The sequence below is a fragment of the Mustela putorius genome, unplaced genomic scaffold (genome assembly GCF_011764305.1).
Source record: "Mustela putorius furo isolate JIRA1106 unplaced genomic scaffold, ASM1176430v1.1 tig00003901_pilon_pilon_pilon, whole genome shotgun sequence".
Lineage (NCBI taxonomy): Eukaryota > Metazoa > Chordata > Mammalia > Carnivora > Mustelidae > Mustela > Mustela putorius.
The window spans coordinates 17,576,568-17,589,654 of NW_025422049.1; the positions used below are offsets into that span (position 1 = coordinate 17,576,568).

The window sequence follows — 13,087 nt, forward strand, 5'->3', positions numbered from 1 at the left end:
TGCTTTGTTTTCTCTTTGTCTTCCCCCCTGGATTGCAAACACCATGAGAGCAGGGATTTGGTTTCACTTGTGGCTGTATGATACGACCTCTAGCTCCCATGCCTAGCATGGTACCTAACACAGAGTAGATGCTTAATACATATTTGTTGACTGAATGGTCAGAATAAAATGTTGTACAGCCAGCTTTCTGTGATCTAAGCTCCTGGAGGAATTGCTCACAAAAATGACTCACTTTTGGGTGCCTGGGTGGCTCAGTTGGTTAAGCGTCTGCATTCAGCTCATGTCGTGATCTTGGGGTCCTGGAATCAAGCCCTGCATCAGGCTTCTCACTCAGCAGGAAGCCTGCTTCTCCCTTTCCCTCTGCCTGCCACTCCCCCTGCTTGTGCTCTCTCTCTCAAATAAATAAAAACTTTTTAAAAATTAAAATTAAAAAAATAAGAAAAAGAATAACTCACTTTTGCCAACTATTCATTCACTTCAGCTAAGCTGCTTTTCCATTCTTACATTAAATCTCTTGCTTCCTGGGTTAGCTTGTGTGTCATTTTCATCCCTGCCACCACTCCTGACTGAAAGCACTGGCAATGCCAGGAAAAACCAGTTGGCTTCTGAAAGGGACACTGTGATGTAAATCAGGATGTATTTCAGTAAACCAAAGGGGAAGGAGAATCCCAAGCGGAGCCGGTCTAACACTGGGAACTCTGTTATCCTGAGAGAAATTATTTCACAACCCTTTACTGAGTACCAGCTTGTACAAGGGCCACAGAGAAGAGAAAAACAGAGTTCTCTTTCCAGTCTGATGGTAGAACCAAACAGATTGAGTCAAATATGGCAAATCACCATTAGCAGAGGGGAGGGAGTAAGAACTTCTGCCCAAAATCGCTGAGAGGGAAAAATTGATGCTGGGAGAAGGACGGGGTTGGGGGGGGTGCGCAGTTCTTCACCAAGACTATGGTGTTTGAGCTGGGTTTTGAAGAATCTGTAGAAGTTTGGTTTGTGATAAATGTGAAAACGGGGCAGGGAAGGCATTTTGGACACAGGAACCAGCATCAGCAAATGAATAGATGTGATACTGGTGATAGATAGATACTGATGCTATTAAAAATACTGTATGATCAATTATATGCAGACATCAACAAATCCAAATGGATGTCCTAACCAAGCTGAGTGGATATCAGCCATAGACAAACTGGCATGGACATATCGTCCCATCCCACTGACTCTCAGCTCCAGGAGAGGCCAGGGTGTTATGCCGAAGAGTGTGGCATAGCTAAAATCCACGTAATAATAATAGCTGATGCTAAATGCTTACCATGAGCCAGGCACTGCGCTTTGCATGCTTTATCTTACTTAATCTTCCAATCAACCCCTAGACGGTAGATATTGTTGCCATCTCCATTTGACATTTTAAGTCACTTGTCTCAGGTTAGTCCCAACTATGCTGGGATTTAAGCCTCTACAGATTGACTCCAGAATTTATATGCTTATTCAAGGCACACTGCCTCAAGTAATGGCTAGAACATGGGGCGCCTGGGTGGCTCAGTGGGTTAAAGCCTCTGCCTTCGGCTCAGGTCAGGATCTCAGGGTCCTGGGATCGAGCCCCACATCGGGCTCTCTGCTCTGCGGGGAGCCTGCTTCCTCCTCTCTCTCTCTCTGCTTGCCTCTCTGCCTACTTGTGATTTCTCTCTCTCCGTCAAATAAATCTTAAAAAAAAAAAGTAATGGCTAGAAGATAGGTCATCCCTCTTAAAGCTGTGGGAATATACAAAGAGGTAAAATAGATTGACCTTTCCTTATCAACATTATTGTTCGGTTGAGGAAACAAGACACTCAACCATGCAACCTCGGAAACATTGCAAGTACTGTCAGGAAGCGACACGTGACACTTGCTCAGTGGGTGGGCCTGCTGAGTCATTTTGCTGAGCTAGAGTGCCCATGGAAGAAATGGAACTTGAACTTGGCCTTGAGAGGTATGGAATAGCAGGAAGAATGTGGAGTTGCAAGGGAAGTGTGAGGCTTCACTTGCTAACAGTGTGACCTGGACCAAAGTTCTTTCCTTCATGGTTCTTATCCGGAAAATTAATGATGTGGATTAGACTTCTTACCAGAAGTACCCTACCCCTAGGAGGTATTTTGCAAATTGTGAGGTCAGTTTGGGTTGTGAAAATAATTAGGAGGTGGCTCTTCGGTAGGAGCCAGGAATGGCAGGTGTTCTGCACACTATGAAGAATTGTCTTGTAGGGCACCTGCGTGGCTCAGGGGGTTAAGCCTCTGCCTTCGGCTCAGGTCGTGATCTCAGGGTCCTGGGATCGAGCCCTGCGTCAGGCTTTCTGCTCAGCGGGGAGCCTGCTTGCCCCTCTCTCTCTGCCTGCCTCTCTGCCTACTTGTGATCTCTCTCTCTCAAATAAATAAAAAAATAAAATCTTAAAAAAAATTGTCTTGTATCTTGCCCGAGCTTTAGAAGACTTCTAGACATTCATGTATGTGAGAACTCTGTTTATAATTATCTGAGCCTAGAACATAACCCCATTTTACATCTCAAGTTGAATTTTTTTTTTCATGGCTTCATTTTTAAGTAAAACTTCCCCAAAAATAGAGGAAATATTAAGCTTTTTTTTTTTTCCCCCAGAACTTTACTATGCATTATTAGCATGGGGATAGCAACTGCATTCATGGTGCTTGAGTCATTGATACCACATCCCAGGGTCATTCTACTTTAGCAGGCTATCCCATTCATGGTGACCCTGCACTGAGCTGCTAGCCTCTGACACCTTCACATTTTCTAACATAGTTATGTATGAGCATTTATAGATGAGAATACATATTGTTGCATTATAAATGCCTTTCGTTTCTGCTTTGCAAGACAGTTATGTCATAATATGTGCTTTTGAAAGTACGGTTTACATCTTTATTATCACTGATTCTGATGAATTTCTTTTCAGGATAGCAAGAAAGAACAATAAATACATATAGTTAAAAAAAAACAGGTAGACTGAAGAAGGACTGTATTGGATAACCTCTCAGTGCCTTTGCAGTTCAAATTTTCGGTGGATGTAGGGAAGGGGTTGGGTTTGGAGAGGAAGCAGAGAGCATTCCAGGATGGGAATGACATGAGGGATGTGGCCCGGTAGAGCAGGGGTTGAAGGATCCCCAGACAAGCCAGGAGAAGGAAGAAACTTCCTTAGAGCCTGGTCCTGTAGTGTTCCCTGGAAGCCACTCCTTTCATTCCTCCCGCCCTCACTGTAATTGAAGACTCCTGGGAGAACTGACCAGGGCCAGAATGGCCGGAAATTGCCTTGTGGCCAGTGGGGCTTCTCTAGTTACTTCCCTCTGTGACCAAGGGACGTGATGGCTTCCTGTCTGTTAGCTGGGTGTCTTTGCCTCCTTGTTCTGCCAAGTTCCCAAGAAACCTTAGCTTCTGTTCCTTCCATTTTTGCCCAGCTACTTTGCATGGGATTTTATCCCCTGTCTTATCCAGCTCTCTTGCTCCATACGAGTGATCTGGAAATGTTGGGTTCGTGACCGACACATTTTGTAGGACACCCAAAACGCATTGTTTGGAAGTAAGCCAGAGATACAAACGGATATCCAAACAACTCTGGCCATGCCTGTTGTGTCCTCTCCCTTGAAGGGGGATAACTTGTATCATTCAGTAACATAATTGTTTTTCTCATTACTAATTATATATGCTCGCTGAAGACAGCTCAGAAAATACAGAAATATGTGTAGAAGCAACTGCAGATTATCTGTTACCCCCAAGAAATATAGTACTTGGCAGGAGACAAGGGTGACAGCATGAGTGAAGGTTGAATTTGGTGCTGGCCTGTTGCCAACCCCCCCCCCCAACCACTTCTTCCTCCCACAGCACCTCTTGATCTCACCCTTATGGAATTTGCCTGTCCTGTATACCATAAAATGGAAGGCAAACTGGAAAGTGTACAGTAACACTTACCATGTCAAAGGCATATAAGCGATAAAATATCTCATATCAAGAAGGTGTTTGAAATCTAAAACAGCAATACTGTGTCAGAGCTCTGCTACCACTATGTTGTGGTGATAAAGTGTTGTGGGAATGTCTAAAGAGATAAGAGACCATCTGAGAAATTCACAGTGCTCCCTGGAAATTAGGAAAAGACTCACAGTACAAAGAGGCAAGAATGTTTAAGTACAACGCAGGGCTCATAAATATGCCTTTCTCTTTTGAGGGAAAAAAAAAAGAACACTCAACATTAAACAAAAAATTGGGTGATACTAAATCCATCCCAGAGATCAAGTTCTTGTTATAGATAATAGTTGGAATTTATGTTTTGCTTCTCCTCCCCTCCAGGTAGATAGGGTAGATAGGGTCAGAATGGAGAGTCCTTATTTTTGAGCCCTTGCTTTGAGACTCTGGGAGACAGAGAACTTAGAAAACTCTAAGGTATAAGTGTTAAGGTCAAGGCTTTAGAGTTAGTTAGACCGGGGTTCAAATCCCAGCTCCACTCAGACAGTCATCAAAACACTCTTTGTGCCATCTGCTCTCTTCGACATTGGGAATATAACATTGACAATTTAGATAAGGCCTCTACTTACATGGAGCTTACATTCTAGTGGGGGGGAAGAATGTTTAATGTTGAAAGGAGAACACAGTGATATGATGGGAAGGAACTGGGGACTGCCTTAGGTTGAGTAGTCAGGAAAGGTCTCTCTGAGACTAGACAATTGAACTATGACCTGGATGATTAAAAAGAGGCCAGCAATAAAAACAAAACAAAACAAAACAAAACAAAACTTCTAGGGGAAGAACATTCCAGGCAGAAGTAGCAGCAAGGGCAAAGGCCCTGAAGCAGGAACAAGCTTAAGTTTTTATACAGAGAAATACCAGTGTGATTGAAGCAGAGCGAGCCAGGGAGAGGGGGAAGAGATGAGGTTAGAGAGGTCAATACAGGTCAGGTCACACAGGGGCTTTGTAAAAATTCAGCTAGTACTCATCTTCATCATCATCAAGCAGATAAGAAAAAAAGGAAGTTGACCAATTGAGGGTATATTGTTCAATACCAACTGAAACATTTGAATCTGACTAACTGGGGCACAGGGATGTTACTGTAAAGTTTGAATGATATGTTGAAAGTGAGCCTGAGGAAAATAATTCTGAGAACAGGGTACAAGGTGGCCATTTTCGTCTATCATCACGTTCTAACACTTGAATTTCTCTCAAGTTCTCTACAGTTACTGCCTTCTCCCTGAACACCAAATACACAAGTTCAGTGTGACTCACGACACCATCAATTGAGGTGATTAAGCCGCTCTGAACATATTTGTTCGGAGGAGTGTGGCTAAGGGTCAGGTTCCCTGGGGCTACATTGTTTCTTGGTGCGCCTGGCTTACTAATTTTTTTTTCCTCTCTCTCTTTTTTTAAATAGGGAGAGAAGAAGTCCTATGGAAAGCCATGTGGGGGCCAAGACTGCAGCGGTGGCTGTATATGCTTTCCTGAGAAAGGATCCAGAGTAAGTGGCTTCTTCCATTGCTGAAAGACACACAGTCAAGGGAGTTTTGATCTGATGTGTGTGTGCGTGTGCGTGTGTGCTTTCTTTAGACTTAAACTGCTTAGAATCCACTCTTGTGACTTCATGGAATAAGCCAAGTGGTGAGGACCAGCTGGAAGGATCTTTGCTAACCAGATGAGAGGCAGAACTAAATTGGTCAAGGTCTCTGCGAGATCAGAAAGAGGTTTCCTTTGTTGACTTAATGCCAACCTTCCCTCAAGGTTTCATCTGGAGTACTTCCAAAAGCCAATTAGGTTGTGAAGAACCAGATTATGTTTGTAGATAGACATGCATTTTCATAGCTCCTCATTAGCCACTCAGTTCTTCCCTCTGGGTAACAAGTGGTCCAGTTGTTATCTACTGGGATGGGACTGGTCAGAAGTCAGGAGTTTCCTTGGGATGCCTGGGTGGCTCAGTCTGTTAAGCATCTCCCTTCGGCTCAGGTATGACCTCAGGGTCCTGGGACCGAGTCCTATGTTGGGCTCCTTGCTCAGCAAGGGGCTCGCTTCTCCCTCTGCCTGCCATTCCCTGCTTATGCTTTCTCTCTCTCTCTATCTCTCTCTCTGACAAATAAACAAATGAAAGCCTTGGGGCACCTGAGTGCCTCAGTTCGTTGAGCATCTGCCTTCAGCTTGGGTCCTGGGATTGGGCCCCCTATCGCCCCTATCGGGCTCCCTGCTCCACAGGAGGCCTGCATCTCCCTCTCCCACTCCCCCGCTTGTGTTCCCTCTCTCGCTGTATCTTTCTCTGTCAAGTAAATAAATAAAATCTTTCAAATTAAAAAATAAATAAATAAATGAAAGTTTTGGAAAAAGAGTTTCCAGGGTAGCCTTAAAGTCCAGAAATTCGGGTGACTGCCCATAAAGAATGATTTATAGATCTTATGTTAAAATATAGGATTTGTTTAAAAACATTATGGGAAATAACTCTGTGTTTTGGTCCTTATTGGTAAATCACAGTGAGCACCATGTGTTAACAGAGCGTTTCCATTAGCCCTTGTATATGCATATGGGAAGGGTTGCCCAGCTGATTTGTACCCCTGACTCTCACAAAATAAACTGACATCTTTAGTGTAACTCAGGGGAAAAAAAGGTATTCAAGGGGGTTCATTTTTACAAAATGAAATATAATCTATGTCCCTGGGATTTATGGCCACCCCGTGAATTCAGATCTTCTGACTTACAGCTTTGTGTCTGCACTCTGATCACATTCAAACAAGCCTAAGAGCTTAGACTGTCAAAGGGAGGGAGCGTAATTGGTCAACCAGACCCTCAAAAACATGGCCAAACAGGGAACAGAGTGGCCACTCCACCTTCTCTTTCATTATCTTCCATTTAGAGTAAAGTGAAATATCAAACTACACCAGAATTTGAAGGAAGAGAAAAAGCCATCTCCTCATCAAAAGTGACCAGACCCATTATACGTTAAAGGAGTAGACTTAGAGAATCATAAAATATCAGAAAGAGACATATCTTAGGGAGCTTCTCATCTTAACCACTGATTGTACAGAGAAAGCAGACTCTGAGAAGGAAAATAACTTCCCGGGGTCACATAGCAAATTGATGACAGATTCAGACTATTACCTGGGTCCTTTGATTTCTTGCCTATTTACTTTTACCCACTGTTGCCTCCCAGAGAAGTCATGTTCACTGTAGCCACCGAGGCACATGCCTCTGCCTCTAATCTTTAACCAGGAAACGCTTTAGAAAAAAAGATGCTTCTATAACAAATATATGAATACATTCTTAAACAACATGTAAACGATAGAGGTTAAGAAGTCTCCTTTGAGATTCCAGACCCCCTGTTGTCTTTCTGGTCTTTTCTTGTATATTATCAGAGACCTGTAGAAATATGAATAAAAAGTGACATTTTCTGTTTTTTTCCCTGAAATACAATCATATATTGTGTCTTGTTCTGTTTTTTTTTTAAAGCCATTTAATATGTCCTTAAGAGCTTTTTCTCTCCCCCATAGTTTAATCCGTCCATTCGTTCCTCTTTTGATGAACATCTTAGGTTGTTTCCAAACGTTTGCTGTTTTAAAAAGTGGCAGTGCCCCAGTGGAAATCCTTAAACAGACCTTCTTGTGCATATAGGATCAGAATTTCCAGATACAAGGTAATAAAGATTTTTAATTCTCAAAGCTAGTGCTCACTTACCCCAAAATACTCCGATTTACACTCCCATCAGCATTGTACAGGAGTGCCCACGTGTCTACACCCTTGCCAACATTTAATACTTTTGCTAATTTGGGTGGAAATCTTCCCAATTGCCAGACTACAAGTGTCTTTTCCCATATTCATGGAGCATCTGTATTTTTTCTGTGAATTTTCTGGACATGTCCTCTGTCCACTTTCATAATGAGTGATTCTGACCAACTTATCTTTCCTCTACAAAGATACCATAAATAAAAATGGCCCAGGTGGAAACTTGTGAGATTTGCAGTTTGATGCAGAAAAGCATTTCCTGGCAGGTTGTAGGTGATAGGAGGCATCGGTCAGACCCTGCCACCCAGGAACTCAAAAGTAGATCCAGGCTGCTGGTTGGGGTTCAGAGCCTTTAAAAGTAGGAAATTTATTTATACATCTGAACAGACCTTAGTCCCACACCAGACAAACATGCTGAAGGTAACCACATTGTTTGACCTCTGGCTGAGATTTTGATCTTTAAAGATAGAAGCCAGTGGATTTCCTAAGTAAGGAGCTCTCATTTGGTTTCCAAACATATGGAGCCCTAGCCTGTCTTCTTCGTTGAAAACATGGGTGGTTGAAGGGCTGTGGAACTGAGAAAAAGAGAGTATCACCGCACTGATTGTTTTTTTCTCAATATTTAAAAGGTTCCGAGCCTGCACAGTTAAACACAGTCCTGGAGCTTATTTGTGAAGTCTGTGGTTGCTGGGAACATTTGTCCAGGTTACTGATCCAGACCAAGCTGTGATTCACAAGTCAAGACCGGGGATGTCCTATTTCCCATATAGATCAGGGGGCCAGCGCATGTGGGGCAGACCTTATGAATGCAGATGCTGGGTGCCGCCTGGGCCACCAAGTCCCTTTGAGTCACTCTCCCTACCCTCCTGAGTTCCCAGGGCCAAGCAGGATTGTTTAAACTGACTCCAGCTCTGTTGACCCTGCAGGGCAGCCCCTCAGTATCCCTTTTGTGCAGATGTCAGAAAGATTTGAGACTGTTTTCCTTAGCTGAGCAGCGGGCCCCATTTGGATTTCAAGCTGTTCCCTTCGAGCTCTGTGAGCTGGGAGAGGAATGGAACGCTGGGTCACCCCTGAGATATGCCGCAGCCATTGGCGGGGCTGCCTCCTGCCTCGGGGAAACATCCAGTACATAGTTTGCTGGGCAGTGTGTACTTTTCCTTTGCCAAAGTCCTCTTGAACTGACTAGGACATTTACAAAACACCTAATACTCCTGCACAATGGCAATCCAACCCTTTTCTGGTTTAAGCACTCTCGAACTGCTTTCTTGACAGTTTGCCCTGCCTGGTAAAAAGCCTTTGCCTGGCATTGGTGCACTGCTTTGGTACTTTCCAAAGCACCTTCTCCCAGGGTCCATATTATCTGTATGCCACAAGGAAGTGTCTTGGCCAAGCTCACTAGCCTGTCCATAGGGAAACTTGCTTAGCCTTCTTTAAGCAAATGTCAACTTTAAAAGAAAACATACCTGCTAATGTTAAAGAAAGGGTTTCTTTTTTTCCCTTGGACATTGAAATTTGGACTTATGATTTGACTTTCAGTTTTCTTTCAGGGCGGGGGGAGATCTTTTATTACCTGGGAAAACCATTCTTGGAGTTGTTTTTTTTTTTCCCTGTATTTAGATGGGGGAGTGGTAGCATTAGATCAAACAAAATATATCCACCTTTTCCCATCTTTCCCTACTGGATTTGCAGGTTTCTCTGCATTGTACTGCATTGGTGTGTGCTTGAGCTGGGAGCTGGTGGGACTGTGTGTTTTATTCCAAGCCTGCTGTATTCCTTAATATGATTTCAGACTTTTCCCGCATTTTCGAGGTGTTTTGGCTGGCGTTTATATATAGCACGGTGAGCTCCTAATTATGCCTGCCACCTAAAGGATTATCACAGGTAATCCCAAACTATAGGGAATACTGGGATTCCCCTCCTCCCCCGTCAAGGCTGTTTGTCCCTGTTTTACCTCTGTGTCCTAGCTAGAGAGTTTCATGTGAAACACCCCAGGTTTTTTATCTCCTCATCTGCTGCCTGCTTCCTGCTGCTTCTCTGTCAAAAACTGTGTGTTTCCCATGAATTCCAGGCCCAGATGCATTGACCACTACTTTTGTTTTTGGGTTTGATTTCCTTTGGTTTGGCTTTGTTTGACTCTCCTCCTGCAAACAGCTGGCGTTCCCTGTGTCAGAAGACTGGTGCCATAGCTACCCAGAGGCCTTTCCACTGGCTCCTGATCTGGGCCATTTTGGTGGACATCTTTCCCTTTTTCCCTGTGCACCCACCCAACCCCACAACCTTACCCTGACTGACTGCTACCATGCACACCCCAATGTCCTTATCCTCTGCCAAAGCTTATGTTGCACATGAACTCCTTGGGTGGCCGGACCTTGCTCCAGTTGCCTGTGTATGGGCAAATCTCTTGCCTTCATTGCCCAACCACCCGTCGGCCCTCTGCAGGCTAGCCTTGCAAGCACCAGTCCCCAGTAACCGTTGCCAGATCCAATGGACATGTTTCATTCTTTATCTTCCATTGCCTCTCTGCTGCACGAGACACTTCCTTCCTTCCTGAAATGCTCTGTTCCCTTGGATTTCATGAAGTTCTCTCCTTGTGTTTCTCCTACTATGATTAGGACTCCCCAGGGTTTTGTCCTCATCCTGCTTCTCTGCTACATCTCCTCTTCCTAGGAGAGGGTGGTTTCATAGATGCCAGCAATTTCTGCTGCCACCGATTCGATGATAAATATTAAATCTCTATCTTTAGCTCAGACCTTTTTCCTTAGCTTCAGGTCAGCTTATTCAACTTCTTTATTATTATTATTATTATTATTATTATTATTATTTAAAAAGATTGTATTTATTTATTTGGCAGGGAGAAAGAGAGAGAGAAAGAATAAGCGGGAAGATGGAGAAGGAGAAGCAGACCCCCCTGATGAGCAGGGAGCCCGATGCAGGGCTTAATCCCAGGACCCTGAGATCATGACCTGAGCTGAAGGCAGATATTTAACCAACTGAGACACCCAGGCACCCCTGGCATGGTCAATTTCTTATTGACCATCTCTGCTTGGATTTTACTGGCACCACAACCATGTCTCATACAGAATTCCACTATCACCTCCCACCAGACGTGTCCCTTCCTAAGTCTTAGCCATCTCCTCTATCTCAGCAAATGCCACTACTTTATTGCTCAAGACAGAAAACTTTATCTACCATCACCTCCAGGTCATCATCACATCCTGTCCGTTTATCTTCTGAAACAAAGCCCAAATCCATCCACTTTTATCCATACCTATTTGTCCAATGCAGGGCCATATAATGTCTTCCCTGAATTACCCTCTGAGCCCCCAGACTGGTCCTCCAATTGCTAGTCTCAGTCTTTCCCAGCCATGTGCCATTCTGCTGTCATAATCTTTCCAGAATATAAATATGATCCTAAAACTCTTGCTCAAAATCCTTCAGTGGCTCCCGGTAGATCTCACAATAAAATCTTAGCTCCAGTAGCCTTAGGAAGTCCTCTGTGGCCTAGGGCTTGACTGCCTCTCCCACAATAGCTCTCACCACCAGGAGCCTCCTCCTCCAGAAAACCAAACCAAACCAGACGCCTGAACTGAACTCCTTACAGTTCACAGAACCTGCTGTTATTTAATAGGATTCCAGGTTTTATACCTGCTGCTCCATCTCCATGTACTCTCCTTCCACTGGCTCTACCCTGTCTCTGCTGGCTTGCTTCTGTTTACCCATCCTTTAAAACCGAACACAGGTTTCACCTCCTTGTGGAGCTTTCTGTGATCTGCAAGGCTGAGCTTATCTCCTTGCTATTCCTCTTGTGCTGAATCATAGCAAGCTACCGACTTGTCCACTCTCCACTAGCTTAGGAACTCCTAAAGGGCAGAGGCTGGGTCTTTTTAGATTCTGTGGGGGCAGTAGGCACTACCAACTGTTTTGTAAAGGACTGACCAACTGACCAACCAATTGGGATGGGTAGGGGTCCAGCCCTACTCTCCACACCCTGGATTAGATGAGAGTCCACTGTCTTGGAGGGACTCTCTTCTGCTAAAAGGCAAGGGCCGGGGCAGTCATTTCCATATTGTTTCTAGTTCCTATTAGCTATAAGCAACACCCCTCTACTTCCCCACACTCTGGTTCCTATAGCGATGAGTTCTTCCTCGAAGATGAGGCTGTTCTTGAAAAATTGTGAGTCAAAGGTAATCACAGGCTTTCTTTTTGACAGTGATTGCACTCTCCTCCCCACCAGGCCTCTTAGCTTTTTGCAAAGTTAATGGTCTTGAGTTTCCCTTGTTCCTCTCCCCTCGTGGGAGGAAAGGAACAGCCTTTGAGCAGGGAAGTAGCCATCAGGTGATCCTAAGGGAGGGAGGTTGAAAAAAAAAAAGGAAAAAATTAAAATTCTCTGTGGAATTCAGTATACTATGATTATTTAAGTGCAGGATAATTGATGATAAGGTTAAAATTTAGTGTCTCTGCACCAAATCAAGGTGCAGTCATAGCCCAGTAGATGTTTGTGGTGATCTTAATCCATTCTTTGATCGTTTGGGGGCAGTGTGGGATTTATCCACATTAATGAGGGAGGCTTCTGTTAGGAGCCAAGAAGCCAGAGGAGGAGATAATACGCAGCAGTGACATCAAGAGTTCCACTTTAGATATCCAGAGACCCAGGCAGCAGGCCAGAGTTTTGCTGACTGGATGACTTTGGGCTGATGCTTTCCCCTCTCAGGGTAAAATGAGGTAAAATGAGGGTTTTGTGCTGGGTAATCTCAAATGGCCCACCAGCTCTGATCAACTAAGACACTGTTACCACACTGCACCTTGACAGTCCCCTGCTGCCAGAGTGTCTTATGCTTTCTAGTGTTGCAGGGAGATATGGAAAGCAATGGCTGATGGTGTCTGACCCTTTGGAGTTGTGTCTGGGCAGTTGCCCAGATGTAAATCAATTGCTGTGGCCTTTTACTCCCGATGCTGGGAGCTTCTCACAGCTGAGGCTGCCCTGCCTAGGAGTTCTTTCTTCCCGTAGTTCCAGCTTCACAGACCCACTCTTTAGGCTAAGCATTGTTTGAGCCTCGCACTGCTTGAATACATTACATCCACCATTCCGATGAAAGGAAACAGTTCCCCCCTACTTCCGTGGGGAAGTGTTCTGTGTGCAGATCTCTAGAGACCTCTTGGTTTTCCTGGGATTGGCTCGCTGACCCATACGTCAGAGACATTGGCTGTCAAGACATGGGTGAGCGTCCCGCATGCCAGTATGTGACATACTGTCTTCTCATAGAGTCTGCGATCATCTTCCCTTGCCATCTGGTTACCCCTTTCCTAACTTCCTCCTTTGGCCATCCATTCTTCCCTGCCTCTTGCTCTGGCATTTCCAGCT

At 44.4% G+C, this 13,087-nt stretch overlaps 1 protein-coding gene across 4 annotated transcripts in view; it reads left to right on the forward strand.

Annotated features, from left to right (window-relative positions):
- The window catches only part of COL4A6 (collagen type IV alpha 6 chain), a 272,827-nt gene that overhangs the window by 116,506 nt on the left and 143,234 nt on the right, over positions 1-13,087 (forward strand). For all 4 annotated transcript variants that reach the window (XM_045068260.1, XM_045068263.1, XM_045068262.1 and 1 more), the window contains exon 3: positions 5,399-5,482. In XM_045068260.1, the coding sequence (XP_044924195.1) occupies positions 5,399-5,482 (84 nt within the window). The remainder of the gene's footprint in view (positions 1-5,398; positions 5,483-13,087) is intronic.